This window comes from Podarcis melisellensis (assembly GCF_964234715.1).
Source record: "Podarcis melisellensis genome assembly, chromosome: 10".
Classification (NCBI taxonomy): Eukaryota; Metazoa; Chordata; class Lepidosauria; order Squamata; family Lacertidae; genus Podarcis; species Podarcis melisellensis.
Window position 1 is genome coordinate 76,260,159 of NC_138542.1, and position 27,743 is coordinate 76,287,901.

Sequence of the window (27,743 nt, forward strand, 5' to 3'; positions counted from 1 at the left end):
CACACCCTTTTGTCTTCATCTGAGTTTGGTATTTCTGGAATAGCTACCTGTCTGGTACTCAGGTATCAGGATGCCAGGGATTATCACTCAGGCAGAGGGGCTGCTGAGCAGCTGAGCTCACATGTCTCTGTGGATTTCTGGAGTTTTCCCAGTGAGTCAGTACATAGAGACATTTTCCAGTGAATTCTTACATTTGGTATCGTGCAGCAGAGGCCCTTTGAACAGAGAGGAAGAAACTGTGATGAAGTGTTTTGTGGGGACAAATCACGCAAGTCACAAAAGTGATTATGCTGATTTTGGTAGTGGGCTGCATGTGCATGAGATCTGCTGGAGGGGCAACCCCCCCCCCAACCTATACATCAATTCCTGCAACCACTGGTGGCCTCCCTTCCTCTTGTGGGAGGGAGTTCCACAGGTTTTACTCTGCCCTGCAAGAGAAAGCGCTTTCTCTTCCCTGCCCTCCGTCTTCCTTCCTTGCACAGGTGAGGTTTTAGGTACCAAATGTCCGGACGTTTCAATCCACCTACAACCTCTGTTATACAAGGGGACTCATCCATACATCTGAATGGGGTTTCTCTGCATGCATTTCCCCGCTCCTGGACCCAAGGGGTCAGCAGCACATCCATGCAAAGGAAGAGCAGAGCTGCCGCCCTCCTGAGACCCTCCGCGCCCTGACTTGCCCCCCTCTCGCCATGCAGCATTGGCACCCCCGCTCCCCCCATGGGCCCTATCCTGGGAGAGAGGAGACTCACCGGATCCCAGCAGGCGCCCCCAGGCAGCCTCTGCAGAGCCGAACCAACGAGACCCCCACACGCCCGACTTCTTGCAGGAAAGGGAGGGGTTGGGCTTTCGCTCTGGGGGACCCTGTCCCCCCCCCTCTTACTTTCCTGTCTAGGAATCTAGCTCGTTTCCGTTTAACCCTTGGCAAGCCGAGCGCACCCAACTCACGCCTTTCCCTCTTTCCAGAGCCGGAGCATCGCGCACCAATGGCATTCCGAGAAGGCGGAGCAGGAGAGGCTTATGGATTATTTCCGGCAAGGGATACCTTCAGTTTTGGACAGCAGCTGAACGGCCCCCTAACAGCTGGTCCCTGAACACGGGTCCTAAGAAATTTTCACTGGCTCCCAGTCCGCTGACCTTGAAAGCCCCAAATGGTCTCAGCCCAGTAGAAGGGGAGGAGCGTCTCCACGTCCATCGGTCAGCCCGGACACTGAGGTCCAGCTCCGAGGGTCTTCTGGCAGATCCCTCATTGCGAGAAGTGAGGTTACAGGGGGCCTTTTCGGTTGTCATGACTGCTCTGTGGAACGCCCTCCCACCAGATGTCAAGGAGACATCCATAGACGCCTGAAAGCAGCTCCGTATAGGGAAGCGTTTAATATTTCATGTTGGGTCATGTTTTCTTCTATTCTTTTGGAAGCTGCCCAGAGACAATGTTCTTGTTCTTGTTGTTCTTGTTGTACATGTTGTTGTCGTTGGACACCCAGCTTTTAATTGCCAACAACACAGAGATAAAGGGTTGCTTCGTTCTGTGCTTTTGGACTCCTATGTGGGCTTACGGTTTGGGTGCTTGTGGATCTCATGGGATTTAATGTCATGCCATTATAAATGCACGAGGATGAGCGCATTTACACAGACACATTTCCGCAAAAAGACCCAAACTCCGCCATGTAGTCGCAGGTGATACAATAGGAGCCTTTCTGCAAATGGCCTTTGCAACACAACTCACTGGGTGGTAACAAAGTAGACACATTTGCCTCTTTGCAACGTAGCCCCGTTTCCTCAATGAATCCCCCCATTTCAGGAAAACCTGAGCTGAAATAGTAAGGAGAGCAAAACAGGAGCCCTGTCTGACCCCCGTCAGCCTCCAGACGCCCCCAGTCACGTGGCAGGAGATTCTCCCTGAGCCCCCCCCCCCGTGAGACGGGTATGACATCATGGATGATCTAGTGATGATTCATATGATCCATTGGTGATCCCCATGATCCAAGCAGACTGGTCCAAAGAGCAGATCTCTAGGCCTGACTGAAACGGGTCTGCGGTGATGGATTCTGGAGTCCAGAAATCCGCCCTTTCCAGGGATCTCTCCTGCTGGCCCGGAAAAGGCAGCGAGCAGGAATCCTCAGGGATCCCGACGGACAGACAGACTTGTCATGTTGCCAAAACACGAACTCGGAGTCTGATCTGATTTCCATGCAGAACTCATTTTGTGGCGCAACCGGGGATGTTTTTGGGGTGCTCTCTCTGTGACGGGGGGGGCTACTATCTGAGGGTGCACAAATTGCATCGCAATTTAGTTCTGGGCTGCTTCACTCCTCGCATGGGGGGGGGGCTCTGCCTGCAAACAGATCAACAGCTGCCTTGCTTTCTTCCGGGCCGCATTGTGTTACCTCTGACGGAGACACAAGGGAAGAATTTTACCTGGGTGTCGGGGCTGTATGTGCAGAAGCCCAAGCCCCATTTTCCCCGTAACACAGGAGTCACAGAGCCCGACCCGCTGCTCAATGTCCACCCAAACATGGACGGATCTAACTTCGTGGCGTGGGGGAGGGAAGGTTTTTTCAATGTAAACATTGTGGGGGAGGGGACCCCACTTTGCAGCTGGATCTCCGGGATCAGCCCCTCCCCCGCTCTCCTGATCGCAGAAGGAAGGGGGGAGGGGGGAAACCTTCCTCTCCCCCCCCCCTCAATTCTTTCCCTCCCCTCCCGGCACATCCTCCTCTCACCCCGCCCCCACAACACCAATTCCCGCCCCCCATACGTTGCACCCCTTCCTCCTCCTCCTCCAATCCGGCTTCTGCTCCAGGAATGGGGGGAGGTATCCCCCTCCCAAACTGCCTGCTTTTCCCGGATGTGGAGCTTCCACTCCGGATTGCTGCTCTGCCCCATAGCTCTAGGGGCGCGCGCTTTCGGATGTAGCAGGAACCCCCCCCACCCCAATCATTCTGTTTGTATAAACTTCACACTCACACACTACATACGCCACATTTCTGTTATAAACTCATAGAAAATCAACCATACATTGGATTTGCAATGTTCCATTTTTATTTTTACTCCATATGACAAGAACTAACAAAGGGGGGTGACTTAGTCCTGGTCACCAGCCATAATCCTTTCACTGTCTCAGCACATACACAGGAGCCCTGCCCATGCCAACCCTGATGATCCCAGACAGAAGACAATCAAGATCACAAAGAACCTGCATATGGGAGTGGATTCAAACAAAGGACACTGATCAGATCTTCCCTCAGGGGGCAGGAAACTGCAAAATCCCCTTTGTCTCCTAGAAGTTCCTGGAAGGGGAGGGGAAAGGAGGAACCAGCCAGGTGACAAGACACTCAAGTTACCACCAACTCCTCCCTCAGCACCTCCTTTCTGTAATGTATGCCTCCCTCAGCACCTCCTTTCTGTAATGTATGCCTCCCTCAACCCCTCCTTTCTGGGGGTGGGCTAGACCTAGAGGAGGGGAATTTCAAAAGTTTTTATAAGACCTTGCACACTATTGTTCTGGGTCTTTCCTCTCTCCTGCACGTGAGGGGAACACCCTGTTGCAACAGTTCAATAAAGGCCAAGCCTACAGGCTGCTGTTTTGCTCCAAGTTATCCTGGTTGGTGTCTTTGTTTTGTCCAAGGGAGCCCTCGGATTTTCCTGTAACAGTTGGCGACCACGAAGGGACACTTGGTTCTCCTGCAGAGGTGAGAGGGGAGATAGAGGGGATCGGGCGCCACTGGGCAACCTTAGCCCAGGGATCCTTCTTCCTCTCCCTGCCTCCTCTTTGCGGGCGGTAATCAATCGTCACCAAAAGCCCAACCAGGGGAGCAAAGGCGAGGTCAAGCCGGCTAAAAAAGAAAAGGATCCCGGGATCCGCGGGGGACATCTTCGAACGTGAGTATGGTTTGAAGTAAATACATTGAGAGGGGGGTGGAGAAGCAGCGTCCCCACGACAGCCAGACTTTCCTTCTTTCATTTCTGACGTTCCCTCCCGGGGTCGTCCAGGAACGTCTTAAACTCTCCCCTTTTCTCCCCCGATTCTCCCCTTTCGGAGGGTGGCCAGGGAGGTCGCGGAACTTTACTGTATGATGTTGCCTTTCGGAGTCGTCTAGGAACATCAAAACCTTTCCCTTTCTCTCCCCCCAACTTCTTACACGGAACGTGTCCGGGGAAATTGTGGTACTTTTACTGTTTTCCGGCGTTCCCTCTCGGGATCGTCCAGGGACGCCTTAATCTCTCTATCCCTTTTCTCCCCCGTTTTCCGTCTTAGAATTGAGTCTGGGAAAGCGTGGCTCTTTACTGTTTTCTCTGACGTCCCTCTTTCGGAGTCGTCCAGGGGGGTCCATCCAAGCCTTCTCTCTCTCTCTCTCTCTCTCTCTCTCTCTCTCTCTCTCTCTCTCTCTCTCTCTCTTTTCTTGTCTATTATGCAAACAAAGCTGCCCCTGCTGCCTGGCGACCTTTGTTAGGGATGACCCGGGTACGTCAGAACGCAAGGTTGTTTGTTTCCTTTCCAAACCTTCATTTTCTCGGGCCTTAATCTGGCATTGCACTGCGCAAGCGTCCAGTAGGGGTTCCGAACTTAGTCTCAAAGGCTAGGCAGGAGGCTGTTGTGGAGGGTAGAGGGGGGAATTGGGGCCCCACACTAGGATTAGTCTTGTAAGCAGCGCTGAGGTAAAGGAATTCCGGGTAGAGAGACCCGTGGTTTGAGGTTCCGGGCAGAGAGAGACCCGTGGTTTGAGGTTCCGGGCAGAGACCCGTGGTTTTGTTTCAGGTTCAGGTTTGAGATTTCCAGAAATTAATTCGTGGTTTATAGATAAGTAGGAATTGTGTTAGTCAAGGGTACTTTGAGTACTGAAAGGATCCTTTTTCTGTCCCCCCTTTCTTTCCCATTGCCCCTCCTCCCTTGTGTGTGTGCGTCCACTCTTTCTGTCTTTAGTGTACTTCGTTAATGAAAAGAAAAGAAAAAAAAGCCTAATAATAACATATGAGAGAATGGGAGCTCACTAAACACCCTAGCTGGACTCCTCCTGGCAACAAGGCTTCCATGAAGCCTTTTTGCCCCAGAGAGGATTCTAATATGCCCCTCCAGCTTGTCATCTCCAATTGAAAAAAAATAAAAATAAAATAAAGGGGCAAAATGGTCTTTCCAAGTACAAAGTACGAGACCATTGTAATTTTTAGTGGGTGGATTAGGCCCACCACCTGGAACCCAGGGCACAGTGGCCACCCCAGGAATCCTTCAACAAAATCAGGGTTTGAACCCTTAGGGAGAGCTGAACTATAACCTAAAGCTAGAACATGAAACCGTAAATTTAATGGTGCTCAGAAGGCAGTAGATATAATAACAGCCCAGCCTGAGAGCCCACACATTAGAGATCTTAGTTTCTCTTGAAGAAAAAAAAAAAAGGATAAGAGATGTACTCAAAGATTTGGGAATATTTAAAGTGTTTGTGTTTACATTGACTCTGGCATCCACAGACTGTTCTTAAATGCACATCACATAGTTTTTAAATTGCAAGCATGCTTCAAAATTTTAAATCTAAGGAAGCCATGTTGGGCCTCATCAATCTTAAACAGGACCAAAATATAAATATTTTTTCTTTGAAAAAAAAAAATCATTAGAATGAATTGTGCAAATGTTTGTTCTTTGAGAGAGGCTCAAAGGAGTCTTCCTCCGAGTAGCTTGAGTGAGAAGTATGATTTTAAGTTGATGGTAGATAATGTTATGTTGCAACATTTGAGTTTATGAGTTTATATCCGTGTTCCAGTATTTTTTCCAGTATTTTGAAATGTGCTGTGAAGAAACTAATGTTTCTGCTGCAAAAGCCTAGTAGAGCCAACTGCTCTCTCAAGCTAAAATGCAGTGTATGTATTTCATTAAGCATCTGCCTATGAAAATGTGTTCTTTCTAAGAAAATTGGTATTAAAATTGGTATTAAATGTAGAGGCTTCCATAGCCAGCAAAATTGTCTGAGTCCAGTCCTGATATCAGTCTCTATAAGACTTCCTGGCCTCTTTTCTTAGAAAATGCCCCCTTGTTTCATTCTGTCTCTTTCAGGGGTTTTTTTTCCTTCTCCTTCTTACTTCTGTGCCAGGTAAATTTACTCCCAAGTAAGCTTCCTTTAAAGGAAACTGCAAAGGGGGGTGACTTAGTCCTGGTCACCAGCCATAATCCTTTCACTGTCTCAGCACATACACAGGAGCCCTGCCCATGCCAACCCTGATGATCCCAGACAGAAGACAATCAAGATCACAAAGAACCTGCATATGGGAGTGGATTCAAACAAAGGACACTGATCAGATCTTCCCTCAGGGGGCAGGAAACTGCAAAATCCCCTTTGTCTCCTAGAAGTTCCTGGAAGGGGAGGGGGAAAGGAGGAACCAGCCAGGTGACAAGACACTCAAGTTACCACCAACTCCTCCCTCAGCACCTCCTTTCTGTAATGTATGCCTCCCTCAGCACCTCCTTTCTGTAATGTATGCCTCCCTCAACCCCTCCTTTCTGGGGGTGGGCTAGACCTAGAGGAGGGGAATTTCAAAAGTTTTTATAAGACCTTGCACACTATTGTTCTGGGTCTTTCCTCTCTCCTGCACGTGAGGGGAACACCCTGTTGCAACAGTTCAATAAAGGCCAAGCCTACAGGCTGCTGTTTTGCTCCAAGTTATCCTGGTTGGTGTCTTTGTTTTGTCCAAGGGAGCCCTCGGATTTTCCTGTAACAGTTGGCGACCATTCTCAGGGACACTTGGTTCTCCTGCAGAGGTGAGAGGGGAGATAGAGGGGATCGGGCGCCACTGGGCAACCTTAGCCCAGGGATCCTTCTTCCTCTCCCTGCCTCCTCTTTGCGGGCGGTAATCAATCGTCACCAAAAGCCCAACCAGGGGAGCAAAGGCGAGGTCAAGCCGGCTAAAAAAGAAAAGGATCCCGGGATCCGCGGGGGACATCTTCGAACGTGAGTATGGTTTGAAGTAAATACATTGAGAGGGGGGTGGAGAAGCAGCGTCCCCACGACAGCCAGACTTTCCTTCTTTCATTTCTGACGTTCCCTCCCGGGGTCGTCCAGGAACGTCTTAAACTCTCCCCTTTTCTCCCCCGATTCTCCCCTTTCGGAGGGTGGCCAGGGAGGTCGCGGAACTTTACTGTATGATGTTGCCTTTCGGAGTCGTCTAGGAACATCAAAACCTTTCCCTTTCTCTCCCCCCAACTTCTTACACGGAACGTGTCCGGGGAAATTGTGGTACTTTTACTGTTTTCCGGCGTTCCCTCTCGGGATCGTCCAGGGACGCCTTAATCTCTCTATCCCTTTTCTCCCCCGTTTTCCGTCTTAGAATTGAGTCTGGGAAAGCGTGGCTCTTTACTGTTTTCTCTGACGTCCCTCTTTCGGAGTCGTCCAGGGGGGTCCATCCAAGCCTCTCTCTCTCTCTCTCTCTCTCTCTCTCTCTCTCTCTCTCTCTCTCTCTCTCTCTCTCTCTCTCTCTCTCTCTTTTCTTGTCTATTATGCAAACAAAGCTGCCCCTGCTGCCTGGCGACCTTTGTTAGGGATGACCCGGGTACGTCAGAACGCAAGGTTGTTTGTTTCCTTTCCAAACCTTCATTTTCTCGGGCCTTAATCTGGCATTGCACTGCGCAAGCGTCCAGTAGGGGTTCCGAACTTAGTCTCAAAGGCTAGGCAGGAGGCTGTTGTGGAGGGTAGAGGGGGGAATTGGGGCCCCACACTAGGATTAGTCTTGTAAGCAGCGCTGAGGTAAAGGAATTCCGGGTAGAGAGACCCGTGGTTTGAGGTTCCGGGCAGAGAGAGACCCGTGGTTTGAGGTTCCGGGCAGAGACCCGTGGTTTTGTTTCAGGTTCAGGTTTGAGATTTCCAGAAATTAATTCGTGGTTTATAGATAAGTAGGAATTGTGTTAGTCAAGGGTACTTTGAGTACTGAAAGGATCCTTTTTCTGTCCCCCCTTTCTTTCCCATTGCCCCTCCTCCCTTGTGTGTGTGCGTCCACTCTTTCTGTCTTTAGTGTACTTCGTTAATGAAAAGAAAAGAAAAAAAAGCCTAATAATAACATATGAGAGAATGGGAGCTCACTAAACACCCTAGCTGGACTCCTCCTGGCAACAAGGCTTCCATGAAGCCTTTTTGCCCCAGAGAGGATTCTAATATGCCCCTCCAGCTTGTCATCTCCAATTGAAAAAAAATAAAAATAAAATAAAGGGGCAAAATGGTCTTTCCAAGTACAAAGTACGAGACCATTGTAATTTTTAGTGGGTGGATTAGGCCCACCACCTGGAACCCAGGGCACAGTGGCCACCCCAGGAATCCTTCAACAAAATCAGGGTTTGAACCCTTAGGGAGAGCTGAACTATAACCTAAAGCTAGAACATGAAACCGTAAATTTAATGGTGCTCAGAAGGCAGTAGATATAATAACAGCCCAGCCTGAGAGCCCACACATTAGAGATCTTAGTTTCTCTTGAAGAAAAAAAAAAAAAGGATAAGAGATGTACTCAAAGATTTGGGAATATTTAAAGTGTTTGTGTTTACATTGACTCTGGCATCCACAGACTGTTCTTAAATGCACATCACATAGTTTTTAAATTGCAAGCATGCTTCAAAATTTTAAATCTAAGGAAGCCATGTTGGGCCTCATCAATCTTAAACAGGACCAAAATATAAATATTTTTTCTTTGAAAAAAAAAATCATTAGAATGAATTGTGCAAATGTTTGTTCTTTGAGAGAGGCTCAAAGGAGTCTTCCTCCGAGTAGCTTGAGTGAGAAGTATGATTTTAAGTTGATGGTAGATAATGTTATGTTGCAACATTTGAGTTTATGAGTTTATATCCGTGTTCCAGTATTTTTTCCAGTATTTTGAAATGTGCTGTGAAGAAACTAATGTTTCTGCTGCAAAAGCCTAGTAGAGCCAACTGCTCTCTCAAGCTAAAATGCAGTGTATGTATTTCATTAAGCATCTGCCTATGAAAATGTGTTCTTTCTAAGAAAATTGGTATTAAAATTGGTATTAAATGTAGAGGCTTCCATAGCCAGCAAAATTGTCTGAGTCCAGTCCTGATATCAGTCTCTATAAGACTTCCTGGCCTCTTTTCTTAGAAAATGCCCCCTTGTTTCATTCTGTCTCTTTCAGGGGTTTTTTTTCCTTCTCCTTCTTACTTCTGTGCCAGGTAAATTTACTCCCAAGTAAGCTTCCTTTAAAGGAAACTGCAAAGGGGGGGGGGCATAGATTAGCCTTACTATTCCTCTGCAAGTTCATGAAAAAAACTGTCAATTTTGTATTCCTTTTAAATCAAATCTATGGCTGTTTTAACTATGTTTTATAAGAGATCCTCTCCCTCTTAGGAAAAATGTTCACTTCAATCTTCCTTTAAAGATAATTTCTCTAGGAACTTGAAGGAAGCAAACTCAAACTATCTCAAGATCTGCTAAAAGGGTTCTGTGTAAAGTTGGGTACTTTTATTTTCCTCTTCCTTAGTACATGATAGGAGCATAGATGTTTCCTTTCCCAGTTGAAAATCTGTATTTAAATGTATATGTCCTTTTGGTAGTGCAAATTTGCTTTGAAATCTTGCTATGAACACTGTATTTAGGGTTCGACTAGATGACCCAAGGGTCCCTTTTAGCTCTCCCAATTTGTGGCTGTGTGGAGGGCCATGTGTCTGCAAGCATGTGATGAGTTGAAATTCAGCCCAACTTTGCTCTTTGTTTTTCTTAAAAAAGGTGAGAGGTAAAATCCGTGATGTTTTGAAGCAAAACTGGTAATTTCAAGCATTTGAGTGATTACAGTGTTTATCATTTTCTCTACTATTAAAAAAAATCAAACTTCAAAGTCAATTCAAAGTTTAAGCACATCATATGAGTCTTGACCATTTATCCTGTAAATAAAGGGCAGAAAAAATTTGTCTGCAAATGGTAAGGCTGAAATGACTGAGAATGTTAAAAAAAAATCCTATAAATTCTGACTCTCTGGCCATTTTTTCCCCATATATAAGGGCGTGGCATTGTTCCGTGAATGACCAGAGGGAAATCACACAAAATGATAGCCCTTTCCTGTACATAAAGGAAGCAGTCCTTTTTGCTTGGGCTACAATTGCTAACTTTATTGAATACTTTAATTGCTCAGTTTCTCTTTTTTATGTTTTTTTTTTAAAAAAATCTAACAGTATTTTTTAAAATCTACTCCTTACCCTTCATTTCCTTTATTCAAATGGTAATTTAGCCAAAGGTTTCAAGATTTTCAATAGTATAAAAGGTTTGCTGAGATATGAACTCTGCACATGCACAGAGGCTAAAAGCAGCAACAAAGGGGGGAGAGAGATAGAGAGAGGAAGGAGGGGGAACTGTAGGGAGTGAGAGGAGCTTGGGCTGAAGGGGGAAATTTATCCTAATTTCCTTATGTAAAACTTGGAGCCACTGAGGGAAATCACCCTTAATGTGTCCTTTGCTCCAGGGGCTTCGCAAGACAAAAGGTGTGCCAAGTTTCAAATCTTAACACGATTAACATGCCAAATTCTTTTCATAGGTAAATTTCAAAGCACTCCCCCCCCAAGGGATTTAAATCACAGACTTTGTGTGCATTTTAGGAACAGCATTTCCTGTCAGGCTTCTCACATGAAATAATTTTTCCCTTTTAACAGGATATGTGAACCCCAATAACAAAGGTTTTTGTCCCTTCTTTTCTCCCACAGCAACTTTCTTTCCTGTTCTGTGAAACATGTCTGAATCCCTGCTGTATTTGTGACTTCCATCTCTTCGTGCCTTTGACGCTTTAAGTTACAAATAATCTCTTTTCATTTATTTAATCAGTTTTTCCATGATGTCTAAGAAATTAAGCGAAGCACAACCTAACATTGTTTGTGGAATGGTATTTGTTTACCCTTTGCCTGATCATTTCTTATTAATTCTTTCATTTTGGCTAGTTCAAGGTACTTGCACAACTTTAAATTGCCATTCATTTTCTTGGTATTAAGTCATTTCCCAGTATTTTGCTATTAACATTCTGACTGATGTTGTCACATCAAGAAACACTCTTTTATTCTCATTTGGGACATTAGAATGCCAAAACAGGTTACTTCAGGGTTCTTAAAAATTGTGTGTCTTAGCATTTATTTATTTTTGGTTCCTCATAGGTCATTGTATGTGTGTGTTTTATTATTATTTTAACTGTGTCTTTTAAGTCCACCCTGCCCTTACAGGATATCACTTCTACAAGTGTGTTACTACAGATCCAATGAAAACCTTCGCCACCACAACAGAAGACATCAAAGTTTTCAATGTGGCCACAGCTATCTGTTTCAAAGGATATAGACTGCCGGGGGAGTGGGGCTGACAAAGGGGGGTGGAGTTGAATTGCAAGGACATTTTCTGACTTTTGAACCTCAAGATACATGCGTAAAAATATCACAATTGTCTCAAGATATGCAACTGATATTTAATTAGTTTGTTTTGTATTATGTGTTATTATGTAGGAATGTTGAAATGTGTCTGACAGTGTGTTATTTCCACAAATAGGGGGGCTATTTTTGTGTGTAATTGGTTTTATGTTTAATGTCTTATTCCTTACACCCCAGTGGAGGATTCTCATACATTTTATGCTTTTTTTACAGATCAGGCTATTATGTAGTCCAATGTTTAGAATTAGATAAATTTATAACTACATTTAGTTGTTTCACCTGGCACTCTGCCAACTTCCCTACCCATTTTAAAAAAATGTGCTAAAAAAACTCACTTTACCAAGGAGAAGCTTCTAAGATACATGAAGGTGGATATGCTTTGGTTTAGCAGGAATGATCCCTTATAGAGTTAAATTGAATTATTTGGACAAGTGCCCTTTTAAGAATGGTTTTCTTTTAACAGATTGGTTTGAAGAGTTGAGAACCATGGGGCAAGATAAAATTCAAATTGGACTCAGTTTGAATTGGGCAAGTGTATCCAGGCTGCAAGTAGCTTTTTGGTCCTTAAAGTGCAAGTGCGCAACCTCCCATGACTGCAAGACCAATAATAAAACCCCCATAGGAAGCCAAGGCAAGGATATTTCCCTCAGGACGTGTCCAAACCTGTGGCAGCTGTGGTGAGTGCCAGGCAACATGGTTAATATGAAAGCCCTAAGTAGATTCACCAGGGATTGCCACTACTGTGAGACCACAGAAGAACTACTTTGACACCTGAGAACACAAAATGGTGGGGGGCAAAGCAAACTGCATTTTTCAGTCATTAGTGGACCTTCTTGCTAAATGTAAAGCATACGCCACTATTGAGAAAATATTTATTCCAAGGTGCTAAAATACCACAAGTAACTGAGCAACAAAATATTAATTTTACGTGATATCCTATGTCTAACTATGTGCACTGTTACACTGTTATATTTCTATACAAATATCCTTAAGAAGCATGACATCCAAGTCCCTTTCAAGTTCACATGGACACACGCATCTGGGACGGAGAATAGCAGGTTAATATTTACCACTTTAAATTGTGCGGAGAAAAGGATTGCAAAGTAACCACCTTTGCAATCTTATCTCCGAAGGGGGGAACTGTAGCAGGAACCCCCCCCCACCCCAATCATTCTGTTTGTATAAACTTCACACTCACACACTACATACGCCACATTTCTGTTATAAACTCATAGAAAATCAACCATACATTGGATTTGCAATGTTCCATTTTTATTTTTACTCCATATGACAAGAACTAACAAAGGGGGGTGACTTAGTCCTGGTCACCAGCCATAATCCTTTCACTGTCTCAGCACATACACAGGAGCCCTGCCCATGCCAACCCTGATGATCCCAGACAGAAGACAATCAAGATCACAAAGAACCTGCATATGGGAGTGGATTCAAACAAAGGACACTGATCAGATCTTCCCTCAGGGGGCAGGAAACTGCAAAATCCCCTTTGTCTCCTAGAAGTTCCTGGAAGGGGAGGGGGAAAGGAGGAACCAGCCAGGTGACAAGACACTCAAGTTACCACCAACTCCTCCCTCAGCACCTCCTTTCTGTAATGTATGCCTCCCTCAGCACCTCCTTTCTGTAATGTATGCCTCCCTCAACCCCTCCTTTCTGGGGGTGGGCTAGACCTAGAGGAGGGGAATTTCAAAAGTTTTTATAAGACCTTGCACACTATTGTTCTGGGTCTTTCCTCTCTCCTGCACGTGAGGGGAACACCCTGTTGCAACAGTTCAATAAAGGCCAAGCCTACAGGCTGCTGTTTTGCTCCAAGTTATCCTGGTTGGTGTCTTTGTTTTGTCCAAGGGAGCCCTCGGATTTTCCTGTAACACGGACCACCCCCCGTGGATGTTGGAGGAAAGGAAAGGAGAATCGGGAGCGAGGAGAAAGAGGTAAAGGGGTCGCGGGGGGGGGGAGAGGCGAGAAAAGTACCAAGAGACCCCCGCCAGCTCCCCAAAGCGCCTTTCGTGGGCCCCACCGGCAGGGCCTGGATCCCTGCACGTGTGCTGTGAAGGAGGCTTTCCTTGGCCCCTTAGGCGCCTTGGCAGGGGCGGACATGGGGCGCGCACCCAGGGGGTCCCCACGAGCGCCCCTTGCCCCGTTTCCACTGGCTCCGCGGGGAGAGAGGCGGGCCATGAAAGGGTTAACGGGTGCGAGAGAGGCTCCCTGGATAGAGACCCCCTGCCCCTCCCTTGCGCATGTTGGTGGCCCCCTCCGGATGGAGAGATGGGACCGCCCGGCGAGAGGTGAGCCGAGCCACGTGGGGTCTTTGGGTTAATATAAGTTTAAAAAGCTGCTCCTTTTCCCTTACGGGGTACCCAAGAGCCCATATAGAGGCCTTTTGTAGGTTCTCTATCGGTAGGAGAAAATTAACAGAGACCAACCAGAGAACCCTGAGAAGCAAAGCAGCTAGTAAGCTTGATCTTTAATAATAACAACAACAACAACAACAACAACAACAACAACAACAACAACAACAACTATTATTATTATTACTATTATTATTATTATTATTATTATTATTATTATTATTATTATTATTTACATCCCACCCTCCCCAGCCGAAGCTCGGCTCAGAACAGCTAACAACAGTAAAATGGACAACATTCTGAAATCATTTCATTATAAAATCTGTTTAAATCAGATTCATGGCAACTGTTAACAGGGTCCTCACTCACCCCATGCAGGAGAGAGGAGGACCCAGAGCAAAGGTGTGCCTGCCCTTATATAGACATTTTAAATTGCCCACCATGGAGTCCAAGACCACCCCCAGAAACATCATACATACAACACAGAAAAGGTGGTCTACAACAGAAATATCTGGGTTTTGGCCACTCTTTTGTTATTATAACTACTTAATTCATTAATCTAGGTCACAGGCTCACATCCTGTTCATATCTGGAATGTGCCCTTTAGACAGGATTTGTGAGGAATGAGACAATGGGGAGATTTCCCACTTTGAACATGCAGAGAAATATTTGAGGTCAATTTGTGCAAGACCTTTTCTGTGGGGTTTCAGACATGTGGTTTATATATACAGTTATGAACATTTTTATTATTATTTATGACCTTAAAATTCTTATAACAGGATGCAGGGGAGACTCCGGGAGAAAAGGAGGGGGCCAAGGAAGGGGGGGAGACGTCTCCATCAGGGCTCCCAAGGGGAATCTCCAGAAGGGCCACCTTGGCCTCTCCCTCCTGCTTAGGAGGGAGACCTTCAAGGAGACCAGAGAGGGATCCCTAGATAGTAGGGGTCCAATCCCCCACCCCTTCCTTCCTGCAAGCTCCATCCTCTTCCCACCCCATGAGCCCCTGCCCTGTCCAGATGCAGCCATTCTGCCCAGTCCAACCATTGTTCCCCCTGGAGAGGAGAGGAAATCCCGAGAGGAAGAGGGGAGGGGGGAGGCCTTCTCAGAAGCAGCTCTTGGTTTCCACAATCCCACCCAGGAAGCAGCCAGAAACCTTTTCCTCTCTCTCAGGCTTCCATCTTTATTGTCTTTTCCACTGCCTGGTTCATTGAGGATGAGGATAATGTACACCTGTCATCAGAAACAGGGGTGCAGAGTCCATGGAATGGCTCTCAGGATTGATAGAGAAGTTGCACCTCCAAAGCATTTCCGTTCCTCTTATTCTTTGTAGGCAATGTCAGAGGGACTGACAAGCTGAGATACAATCCTTCAGCATCCGATGACAGCGACTGCATGAATCTTCCCAGTCAAAGGAGCCATTTTCATGATAGACAGTGCCTGGGGCTGGAGGCTCTACACACCGGGTGTGCCTGTGCAGGCCAAAGACTGCCAGTATTAGCACAGGTGAGGTGTGTGACCTTCCCAAATTTACAGACTTTGTGTGAATGAGAGTTTGTGGGTGGGATTATGATTTACAGCAACCATGTGATTTTCTCCACCCATAACATTTCATAAGCTAATATTGCGAAGTCCAAAGTAACTACAAAAGTTACAAAGTCCAAAATAACTACAAAAAGTCACAAGATAAGAATAACAATTGCATTTATACCCCGTCCATCTGGCTGGGTTTCCCCAGCTACTCTGGGCAGCTTACAGAACATATAAGAAAGAGTAAAACATCCAAATTAAAAAACCTCCTGATACAGGGCTGCCTTCAAAATGTCAGATAGTTGTTTATTTCCTTGCCCTCTGAAGGGAGGGCATTCCATGGGGCAGGAGAATCAAGAATCAAAACTTTATTAGCAAAGCCAACAGGCCACAGCTATACAAGAGTTAAAAGTGAAAATAGGGATAAAAGGAAGAAAAGAACAAGCAAAAGGAGGTCCGTCAGATGAACAAGTCTGTCACTCAGATGGTGGCCCTCAATTTCGCAGCTCTCTCGATGTACCTCGCGACCTTCTCTGTTATCTGACTATCCGTATCAGATAATAGAAAATACAGTGTAATGTCTGGTGAACGGCCGGGGTTGGAGAGAATGAGTGGAGTAATAATCTCGTTCCTTAGGTCTTTGTAAAGGGGGCAAGATAGAAGGACGTGGGACACTGTTTCCGTGTTACCATCTCCACATGGGCAAAGTCGTTTTTCAAATGGAGTCTTTTGGTAACGACCTTCGAGTACAGCAGAGGGAAGAACATCCCATCTAGCCAATGTAAAGGCACGTCTGTATTTTGGGATGGTTAGTTTAAACAAATATGAAGCTGGAGAGTCAAAATGAGAAGGGGGAAAGTAGGTATACCATGGGCACAGTTTCTTTAAGATAATCAGGTTGTTTTGTCGTTCAATGTCTTTCAGGCGCTGGCCTATTAGACTCTTTGCTTTAATGAGGCCCATTGATAGTAGGGACTGTGAATGCAGACCACATGTAAGGAGTTTTTGATGCACAGTTTTGAACCACTTGCTTTTGTGAGGGTCTTGCATTACTAGAGGCGGTAGACCATGGGGCAGGAGACCATCTGCCTGGTTCCCTGGAACTTCACTTCTCACAGTGAGGGAACCAGCAGAAGACCATGACACTTTGAAAGTCAGAACGAACAGTTTGAATTGTGCTGAGAAATACACTGGGAGCCAGGGAAGATCCTTTAGGACCAGTGATATCTGGTCGCAGCAGCTACTACCAGTCACTAGTTTAGGTCCGCATTCTGGATTAGTTGCAGCTTCCGAGTCACCTTCAAAGGTAGCCCCATGTACAGCACATGGCAGTAGTCTAACCAGGAGATAACCAGAGCATGGACTATTCTGGCAAGACAGTCAGAGGACAGGGAAGGTCTTAGCCTGCGCACCAGATGGAGCTGGTAGGGAGCTGCACTGGACATAGAAATGACCTCCATGGACAGCTGTGAGTTCAAAATCAAGGACCAGGGAGTCGCCCACACCTGCCTGTCCCCTGTCCCCCAGGGGCAGTACTTCTGTCTTGTCAGGATTCAACCTCAATCTGTTAGTGCCATCCATCCTCCAATCACCTCCAGACAGCCACACAGGGTATTCACCGCCTTCACTGGTTCCAATTTAAAAGAGAGGAAGAGCTGGGTATCATCCACATACTGGTGAACACCCAAGCCAAACCCCCTGATTATCTCTCTCAGCGGCTTCATATAGATGTTAAAAAGCATAGGGGAGCACCCGGGGGTCTGAACACTTATACCCCGACACCACTTTCTGGACACGGCCGAGGAGGAAGGAGGGGAACCACTGCATAACAGGGCCCCCAGCTCCTCTAGAGGGTCCAGAAGGATACCATGGTCAAAGGTCTCCAAAGCTGCTGAGATCCAGCAGAACCAGGAAAGAGCTTCCCCCTTGGCCTCTAGCCCATCAAGGATCATCAACCAGCGCAACCAGGACAGTTTCAATCTTATTATGTGGCTTGAATCACAACTGGAAGGATAATGGTGGCAGGACCTTTCTTGGTCCTGCAGCCCACAAAAGCTTCAGCCACAATACTTCTAATAGCTTTGAAGGGGCCACCGGATGGAAGCCTGGGCAGTGTGTTTGGGGGTCCTGGGCTTCCTAGACAACAAGACCCCTTCTCAGCCTGGCTGATATGGTCCCAAGGAAAGCAGAGCAGTAGGTTTGGCACCAGTTTGGTTGCAGGAGTTGAATGAAGAAGGTGTGCAGGACACCATCCAACCGTCTTAGAGACTCCACTCTGGATTTGTGTGGGTTTTCCTCCATAGCCTTTTCTTCTCCTGAAGACAACTCAAGAGGCAGCGAAGGTTTAGGACCAGAGTTTTCCTTCGCAATCAGCTCCCTTCCCAGGTGGACGTGCCCCATCTGCCCTTCACTTTCCTCTTCAGCATGGGCAGAATCTGCCTTCTTGACTGTGGAATTCACTGTTCTTCTCCTCCTCTCCATCCACCAGGGCCTTTCTTCATCTGCAACAGAATTCCCCAACTGACCAAGGATTTGAGACCCATCAGCTATCCTCACCTGGTTTAGGCGGCCGGTTGAAGCTGTTCCTGGGATTGTGGCCCCTGTTGCATGCTGACAGCTTCTGGAAGCCACAGGTGAGAGCTGAGTGCAGGGTGGGGACCAAGGGTGGATAATTTACTGCAGAAGGTGCATGACAATATCCCCCACTAAAGGAACTACCGCTCCTCTAACATCCCATGACATCCTATAATTATGATATTTAAGACAGATCAGGAAAATATTCATGTCTCCAGAAATAACACAACTTCAGGCCATCAATGAATCAATATTACCTATTCAAGGATGAAATTTCCATTAAGTACAGTTATCTTTTTGCCGATAATATCCTGCTTCTCAGTGTCACATTAGGATAGTCCTGTGTCAGAAGACGGTGCATGAGATCAGGCAGCACATCATTATTATATGGAGCAATGGGGGTGGACGTTTCCATCTGGGATTCCCATTTGCCAGCTGCTTTCCTTCCGCTTCTCCTGCTCTCTCCATGCAATGCAAGGTCCTTTAGGGCTTTAATGGTCAGCACCAACACTTTGAATTCAGCCTGGAAACGTACTGGGATGCAATGTAGGTCTTTCAGGACTAGTGTTATATGGTCTAGGTGACGACTACCAGTCACTAGTCTAGCTGCCGCATTACGGATTAGTTGCAATTTCCGGATCACCTTCAAAGATCGTGTTGCAGTAGCATGCACCACTCTGGCAAGACAGTCTGCGGGCAGGTAGGGTCTCATCCTGCGTACTAGATGGAGCTGATGGACAGCTGCCCTAGATGCAGACTTGACCTGTGCCTCCATGGACAGCTGTGAGTCCAAAATGACTCACAGGTTGTGCACCTGGTCCTTCAGGGCCACAGTTACACCATCAGGACCAGGGATCCCCCCCCACCTGCCCACCCTTGTCCCCCAGGGACAGTACTTCTGTCTTGTCAGGGTTCAACCTCAATCTATTAGCCGCCATCCATCCTCCAAACACCTTCAGGCACCCAAACAGAACATTCACTGCCTACACTGGTTCCAATTTAAAAGAGAGGTAGAGCTGGAAACTTTTTAATAACCGCCTCTCTCAGCTGGTCTGGGATGGCTCCCTCACAGAGGGAAGCATTCACCACCCCACAGAGCCCATCACCCAGACCTTCCCAGATCACTTTTATGAGCCAGGATGGGCAAGGATCAAGGAGACACGTGGTTGGTTTCACTCGTCCAAGCAGCCTGTCCACATCCTCGGGGGTAACAGATTGGAATTGATCCCACACAACTTGACTAGGCAGGACTCCAGCACTCTCCCGCCCTGGCCCTGCTCCCATGGTGGAGTCTACCTCTTTCCGAATCTGAGCGACTTTATCTGCAAAAAACTTCATTTCAGGAGATCTTGGGCACCTTACCTGGCCCCAATGGAGCAAGTGGTTCTGTTAAATTGCGAACCACCTGAAAGAGTCTCCTGCTGCTGTTTTCTGCAGATGCAGTAGAAGCCGTGAAGAAGATCCTCTTTGCCATCCCTATTGCCACTTGGTAGACTCGATGTTGAGCTCTTTTTTTCTTTTTAATCATTTTTATTAGTTTTCCCATTTTAACAATCCAATCAAATCACATTGAATGTTCCAAATTATACAAATACATATCAAATAGTCCAAATATTCTGCCTAAATTATAATTTTTTTGTTGGGACTTCCCATGTTTCAAGTTCGGGAGGCTCTGATCATCCCATATCTCTGCTGCCTTGAATAGTCTTTCCAATAGTTCCTTTAAATCTTCCTGTTGTTAACCTTCAATGTTGAGCTCTAACATGTGTCTGGTCAAATTCAGATTGAGTCCATATGGACCTTCTGAGGTCAGTGGGACTGTGCAGGTGATTTATGAAGATCTTGAGGTGCTAACGGAGGGAACCACTTAATTTGAAAGGCAGTCTCACAGGACAACGGTATTCCAAAATCATACTGCTTTATTAATGACGAATGAGGATTAAAAAAGGTTGTTGATGCATTACTATCATTTGACATCATTGCATTTTCATTTCGTAAAAATTGGGAACATGGGTAGGATGTGGAAGAATGTAGGAGATGTTGAAATAAGAAAAGTTGCTAATGGAGTTTGATGTGCTTTTTTTCCTGTGCTCTCTTTCACCTGAAACCCAAACAGGATTTCCGTTCCTCCCACTCTGAAGATGGTGATGGAGAAGAACGTCAGAATTCTGGAGGATGGGGCACCTTTGGTTTTATTAGGAATTGCCATAGAAATGTGTGCAATGTGGAATATGCTTCACTGAATGAGCACACATAGTTCACATCAACGAACTCAAACGGGGGAGAAACCAATTAAAAGTATGGAGAGTGGAAAGAGTTTAACTGACAGTGGAAAACTTAGAACACATCAGCGGACTCACATGGGCAAGAAAGGATTCAAATGCAGGAAGTGTGGGAAGAACTTCAGTCAGAGTAGACAACTTAAATTACACGAACGGACTCACACGGGTGAAAAACCATATGAATGTCTGGAGTGTAGAAAGAGCTTTAGTGATAGTGGAAGCCTTAGAACACATCAACGGACTCACACTGGGGAGAAACCATTTAAATGCATGGAGTGCGGAAAGAACTTCAGTCAGAATGGAAACCTTAAATTACACGAACGGACTCACACGGGTGAAAAACCATATGAATGTATGGAGTGTGGGAAGAGCTTCAATCAGAGTGGAAGCCTTAAATTACACGAACGGACTCACATGGATGAAAAACCATATGAATGCAAGGAGTGTGGGAAGAGCTTCAGACAGAATGGAAACCTTAAATTACACGAACGGACTCATACAGGTGAAAAACCATATGAATGTATGGAGTGTGGGAAGAACTTCAGTCAGAGGGGACACCTTAAATTACACGAACGGACTCACAAAGGGGAGAAACCTTTTAAATGTATGGAGTGTGGAAAGAGCTTCCGTCGAAGAGATACACTTAGAATACATCAATGGACTCACACAGGGGAGAAACTATTTACATGTACGGAATGTGGGTTGGCCTTCAGTCAAATTGGAAACCTCAATAAACATCAACAGAGGCATTCAGGGGAGAAACCATTTAAATGTATGGAATGTGGAAAGAGCTTCAGTCAGGGTGGAGCTCTAAGTATACATCAACGAATTCACACAGGGGAGAAACCATTTAAATGTGTGCAGTGTGGGAAGTGCTTCACTTATGATGCAAGCTTTAGATCACATCAACGGACTCACACAGGGGAGAAACCATATAAATGTGTGCAGTGTGGGAAGTGCTTCAGTTTCAGTGCAAGCCTTAGATTACATCAACGGACTCACACAGGGGAGAAACCACATGAATGTGGGGAGTGTGGAAAGAGCTTCAGTCGGATTGGAAGCCTTAGAATACATCAACGGACGCATACAGGGGAGAAACCATTTAAATGTATGGAGTGTGGAAAGAGCTTCAGTTATAGTGGAACCCTTAGAATGCACAAACGGACGCATACAGGGGAAAAACCATTTAAATGCATGGTGTGCGGAACAAGCTTTAGTGATCGTGGAAGCCTTACGAAACATCAAAATATTCACACAGGGGAGAAACCATTTAAATGTATGGAGTGTGGAAAGGACTTCAGGTTTAATACAAACCTTAGAAAACATCAACTGACTCACACAGGGAAGAAACCATTTAAATGCATGGAGTGTGGAAAGGACTTCAGTCAGAGTGCACACCTTAGAAAACATCAACTGACTCACACAGGGGAGAAACCATTTAAATGTATGGAGTGTGGAAAGAGCTTCACACAGATTGGAAACCTTAGAATACATCAACGGACTCATACAGGGGAGAAACCATTTAAATGTATGGAGTGTGGAAAGAGCTTCAGTTGCAATCCTACACTTAGATCACATCAACGGACTCACACTGGCGAGGGGAAACCATTTAAATGCATGGAGTGTGGAAAGAGCTTCAGTTACACATCTACCCTTAAAACACATCAGCTGATTCACACAGGGGTGAAACCATTTAAATGTATGGAATGTGGAAAGAGCTTCAATCAGAATGGAAGCCTTAAATTACACCAACGGACTCACACAAAGGAGAAACAATTTAAATGCATGGAGTGCGGAAAGAGGTTCAGTTACACATCTACCCTTAGAACACATCAACGGACTCACACAGGCAAGGGGGAAACCATTTAAAGGTGTGGTTTACAGAAAATGCTTCAGTCAGAGTGGAAATCTTAGAAAACATCAGCAGACCCACATGAGAGAAACCATTTAAATGTATGGAGTTTGGAAGGAGCTTCAGTCCGAGTGGAACCCTTGATTTACATCAACAAACTCCCACAAGAGACAAACCATATAAACGTCAGGAAAGTATATTGAGGTTCAGTCCTAGTGGAAGTCCTACATCAACAGACTCATGGACAGGAAGAACTTTAACAGTTGACACCCTACAAACCCATCAACCCTCAAAGAGGAGAAGCTGTTTAAAGGGAAAGATTGCAGAAAGTGCTTTAGTTATAATGGAGTGTTTAAGGAACATCTAAGGACTCAGAGGGGAGAACCCATTTAGATGTATGGAGTGAGGAACGTGTTCCTTTCAGAGTCCACTCTTCTGTTCACAGCAATGAACTCAGCAGGAAATCCATCTTAAAAGCATGTCATGTATTTGAGGTTCTGCTGTTGATATGTAAATCTGCATAGTAATGAAATAATGAAGGTAACGTCTCACTCTAGTGAGTATAATTTTAGATGTAAGGTACCTTTTGATAGTGAGGGGGAGTTGGTGAATCTGGATTTCTGGGATGCTCATTTGCCTGGAAGCAGCCGGCAGAAAGCTTTTCTTCGTGAAGCCCCTGCAGATTTCGAGTTGCTGACATCTCTCCCAGACAACAGGAAGCGAAAGACACACCTCCATTGCCCTGTGTCATTCCAGCCTCTTTCCTCCCTTGCTCCCTTCTGCCGGTTTGTGTGCCTGACTTGGATATCCTGTGTGGTGTATTTTTCTACTGCTGAAACTGGATTTGCTCTCAGGAGCAAAGTTTTGTGCCTCACTGGGGACCCAGTGAGAACTGTATGCTTTGAAAGCTCAGTAAACTATTACTGAAGAGGTCCTGCTGCCTCTGTGTGTGTTTTTGACCTCAGTGTGGGACTTGCTCTACATGTGGCCCCTACCCTGCTGCTACTTGGCTCATGCCCTGCAGTTGCTCTACTCAAGCATGCAAGATGGTTTTTGCACCAAACTCTGTCACTCCCCCCCACCACATGATCTCCAAGCACTGCTTCTTCACCAGAACTTCATCGCTGCCTCCTGCGCGTTCTGAAGAAAACTTGAAATACTGAAATTGAATGGGAGATTTTCCCCCAAGCCTAATTGCAAGAGGGGAACGGAGGGGCTGCAGGGACCAGGGAAATCTCCTGATGGGCCCATCTTCACTCTTGAAGCCCATGGGGCAACCCCAGAGCTCCTGCTTATTCTGGGGTTTGGGGAAGAGAGTATTTTTCCATAGTTCCATAAGTTTTTATTCAGTCATGCAGCTAGGGAGTTTTCCTACCAGAGGACCACAGTTCATATTACCATCACACTGATTTTACTGATGTTGCTGTCATGGACTGGCTGGTGGGGGGGGAGGCACAAGCTGGGGGACCCACAAGGGATGAAGGCTCAGATCCTGGGGACTGGTGGTGGGATGGCGATGAGCAGAATGAGGGAGAAAAGGGAGCAGACCGGAAAGGGAGGTGTTGGAAGCTGAGGAGGAAGCAGGGTTTGGTGAGCAGGAAGAGGCTGGGGCAGAGAGTAGTTCAGAGGGAGGAGAGGAGGGGGCCAGGAGACCCAGAGCAGGCCGGCTGCTGAAGCATCCATAGAGATTCCCCCTCCTGCTGTGACCTCTCCTGGGGTCTCCTAGAGCAGGCATGTCCAACTTCCAAGAGACTGCTATCTACTCACTATTTTAAAAAAAACCAGGCAATGATCTACCCATTGACCCATTGGATTGCCCAAAGTTGTTGAGCTTTTTGCTTTCTTGGGGGGGGGTTGTTGAGCTCCCTGAAGCTTTCCTGAGCCTCCGCATCTGGGGAGAGCTATTTTGCTTGCTGCAGGAAGGAGTCACAATCCTGTCACATTGCGGGTGTCAGTCTTTTAGGTAAGGAGATGAAGCTCAGGTGGAAAAGAGTTTATAAGAAAAAAAACCTGGCCTGTGGATTTACTCACTGCCCAGCTCCTCAGGGTGCCACTCCCCGGGGGTCCCTCCGGTCAGCAAAAGAAGGAGTCTCCAGCCAAGTGAAAGTGGCAAAACAGTGGTCAGTAGACCTGATCTTTATTTGTTGCAACAAGGCTCAAACACACGAAGAAGAATTAGAAGAAGAGTTTGGATTTGATGTCCCGCTTTATCACTCCCCTTCAGGAGTCTCAAAGCGGCTAACATCCTCCTTTCCCTTCCTCCCCCACAACAAACACTCTGTGAGGTGAGTGGGGCTGAGAGACTTCAGAGAAGTGGGACTGGCCCAAGGTCACCCAGCAGCTGCAGGTGGAGGAGCAGGGAAGCGAACCCAGTTCCCCAGATTACGAGTCCACTGCTCTTAACCACCACACCACACTGGAGTAGGAATGGGGTTGCGTGAACTTTTAAGACCTCTCCCCCCCTTTCCCATAATACATTTTTGAACAGCCTCACCGTTACATCACAAATATGCCATAAAGAGGGAGTGGTGGTCATGGGGTAGCATGAGACCCTCACCCACCGCTGTCAATCACCCCTATTTCCTGTCAATCACCTTCTAAGTATCCGCTTCCCAAAGAAGAATAAAACCTTTTACACTTCTTTACACTTCTTCACGTTTCCCCCTTCAGCCAAGTTCAAAAGATACATTGTACCACTTCTGGGCAACCGATACCAGAATGGAGACATTTTATGAAGCTCCTTCCATTGTCTAGCAGGAGGCGCTCAATCAACCTGCCAAAGGCTGAGCTGCCTTCTCTGCCTAAGCATTGCAGTGATGCCCTGCCCATTGTGCCCTCCAGACACCAGAGGTCGCTGTTTTGCAACATTTGATTGGCTGGCTGCCAAAATCTAACAATCCTGATTGGTCAGTGGTTGTCCATTCACAGAAAATGCAGAGTTCATTCATGAAATAATGGTATTTCATGGAAGCATGCATTTAACAGTAGATTTCTCAAAAGAGGGAGGACAGGGGTTTTAGGGTTGTGCAATGCTTGTCCGTACAGTGTGGGGGAATGCTCAGGTTCACGGTCTTGACTTTGGCTCCAGACCATGGAGGGGATTTGGTATTACGTCCGGGAGGCCACAACCCACCTCCCCGGCTTGTGCTATCAGAAAAAAGGTCTGTGCTGCAACGAGTTTTGTGTCCCCTTCTGCCATGTGGACTCTACCCCATGAAATAGCTTTGTAATTCTGGACTATCACAAAGAACTGAGGGGTGTTAACGGAGAAATCTGAGGGCTCCCTTGGACAAAAAACAAGGACACCAGCCAGGAATACCAGAGCAAAACAGCAGCCAGTCGGCTTGGTCTTGATTGAAGACTGTTGGGACAGGACTCCCACCTGCCACCAGGTGGAACAAGATGGAAGCCCCGAACAAAAGAGAACCCAAACTTTTATTAGCTGCTAATCCCCATGTTACACCCTATAAACTACATCACTAATACATCACGGTGACATCATGAAAGGGGAGGTCTGTGGCAGTAATCTGAGCATCCTGGACCCTGCCCCATGGTTCCCCTTGCCCTCCACCAAACACCCATCAAGTGGAACAAAAGAGATCTTTACATTTCCCTGTTTCTGGCCAAGTTAATCACACCCTTTTGTCTTCATCTGGGTTTGTGATTTCTGGAATGGCTACCTGTCTGGCACTCAGGTATCAGGAGGCCAGGGATTATCACTCAGGCAGAGGGGCTGCTGAGGAGCTGAGCTCACATGTCTCATATGCATTTCTGAAGTTTTTCCAGTGAGCCAGAACAGAGATACATTTATCAGTGAATTCTTACATTTGGTTTCGTGCAGCAGAGGCCCTTTGAATACACAGGAAGAATCTGTGATGAAGTGTTTTGTGGGGACAAATCACAAAAGTCACAAAAGTGATTGTGCTGACTTTGGTAGTGGGCTGCATCTGCATGAGATCTGCTGGAGGGACAACCCCCCCCCCAACCTATACATCAATTCATGCAACAGGGGGCAAGCAGAGCTTCTAAGGAGCTTACACTCTTAGAGAGACAGAATGGGTCACCCATTTTTTAAAAAATATTTTTTTATTGGTTTTTCATAAAGTTATACACAATAACCATAACCACTCCAAAAAATAAAAATAAAAAGGTTATTTTGAACCTTGAGACCTTCTTCCCTCCCTCAATGGGTACCATTTCTTTAAAAAACATTATCTTTCCCCCTGCATCTTTTACCGTTATCCATCTATTATATAATCATGATAACCAAAGTTTGTTTCACTTTACAAGTGTTATTGTAATCCTGCCAATGATTTCAACTGTCTACAGTGGTCTTTGAGATATATTTCTACTTTCACAAGTTGTCCCCCAGCCAGTGAGCAGCAGCTGGATGATCCGTAGAACAGTGTTTCCCAACCGGTGTTCCGCGGCACACTAGTGTGCCGCGAGACGTTGCCTGGTGTGCCATGGGAGGGAGGCGGGCGAGGCGGGCGGCGAGAGGCGGGGCGGCGGCGGCATCTGCTGGATGCAAATCCAAACATGGCGGGCGCCTCCCTCGCTCCTTTGTAGGCGGACCATCGAGAGAGAAAGAAAAGGAGGTGAAAGAGCGAGAGAAGGCGCCTGCGCGGAAAGAGGAGCGAGCAGTGCGCCTGCACGCCGCGGCGCCCGAGTGCAGTGAAATTCCGTGAAGAGGGGAGGGGGGCTGGAAAAGAGAGAAAGGAAAGATTTTTCATTTTTTTAAAAAAAAAGAAAAAAAGGAAGAGGGAAAGAAGATAAAAAGCGGCAGAAGCTGAGGGGAAGGTTTCCGTGAGGGAGAGAGAGAGAGAAACGCGGGGCTGGCGGGACCGCTCCTCTTCCGCCACGCGTCGCCCGCCACCGCCTCAGAATCTCCTCAGGAGCGGCTGCTCCCCCTCGCCCCCTTCCTCCCCCCCAGCCCCCTCACAACCCCCGGACGAGGGACGCGAGGCGGCGCTGCTGAGAGGACGGGAAGGCCCCCGGCGGCGGGGTCGGCTCGAGCAAGGAGGGGCGAGCACTAGCTGGCTGGCTCTAGCCCGGCAAGAGGAGGAGGAGGAGGAGCACGCCGTCGCTTCCACAGCGGCCGCCCCACACTCCCCTCCCCGGGCACCGGCGGGGAGAATGACGGAGCTCCAGTCCGCGCTGCTACTGCGGAGACAGCTGGCAGGTCGGTCCGTCCGTCGGTCGGTCGGGGCAAAACACACCACAGCACAGGCAGAGGCAGGCAGGCCCGTCTCTCCCTGCCTCCCCTCGGACCTGGCCGGCCTGGGGTTTGCACCCCAAACATTCATGTCCACCCCAGCTACACAAGCCACACCTTGCTCTCAGTTTGATCTGTCAAATAACTCACCTATCATTCACATAAAGAACCTAGTCTATCCTCAAACGTCAGAATGTACCTCCTCTCTAGCTTCCCCCACTTCATCTAGGCACTTTCAGCCCTTACTTAACCCACCCCAGCCTGCTTACTCTTCCTTCATTTGCTATAAAAACTAAATACAGAGAGAGACTGAGAGCTGTTGACGAAGAGCTACGTGTGTGTCTTTCTTCGATTCCAGCCAGAATATCAGCTTTGTGTTCAGCCAAACAGGCCCAGGTTGCGCACTGAATAAAGTATTTTATAATTTTTCATATTTCTGTTTACTTACTATTTCATAATAAAGTAATTATAAAATACTTTCTTTGTGTTTATTTGATTCCTATTAAAGAGAGTTACTTTATATATAGTCAATATAGGCACAGAGTTAATT

General features: G+C 46.7%; 3 protein-coding genes across 4 annotated transcripts in view; 1 reads left to right on the forward strand and 2 right to left on the reverse strand.

The window, feature by feature from the left end:
• LOC309378680 (uncharacterized protein) overlaps positions 1-941 on the reverse strand; it is a 141,543-nt gene extending 140,602 nt beyond the window's left edge. Inside the window, exon 1 of the mRNA XM_081927210.1 lies at positions 753-941. The gene's annotated coding sequence lies outside the window, so the exon portion shown is untranslated. The remainder of the gene's footprint in view (positions 1-752) is intronic.
• LOC309378714 (zinc finger protein 202-like) overlaps positions 1-27,743 on the reverse strand; it is an 83,972-nt gene that overhangs the window by 34,809 nt on the left and 21,420 nt on the right. The gene's annotated exons all lie outside the window — the stretch shown is intronic.
• LOC309378621 (uncharacterized protein) lies at positions 13,304-22,911 on the forward strand. Of its 2 annotated transcripts, none has more exons than XM_081927037.1 (2): positions 13,304-13,326; positions 19,961-22,911. In XM_081927037.1, exon 2 carries the CDS (start codon positions 20,088-20,090, stop codon positions 21,993-21,995), a length of 1,908 nt encoding a protein of 635 aa, XP_081783163.1. In that variant the 5' UTR covers positions 13,304-13,326; positions 19,961-20,087; the 3' UTR covers positions 21,996-22,911. The 2 variants fall into 2 exon arrangements, with proteins under 2 accessions (XP_081783163.1, XP_081783162.1); XM_081927036.1 differs by lacking the exon at positions 13,304-13,326 and adding an exon at positions 17,770-17,903.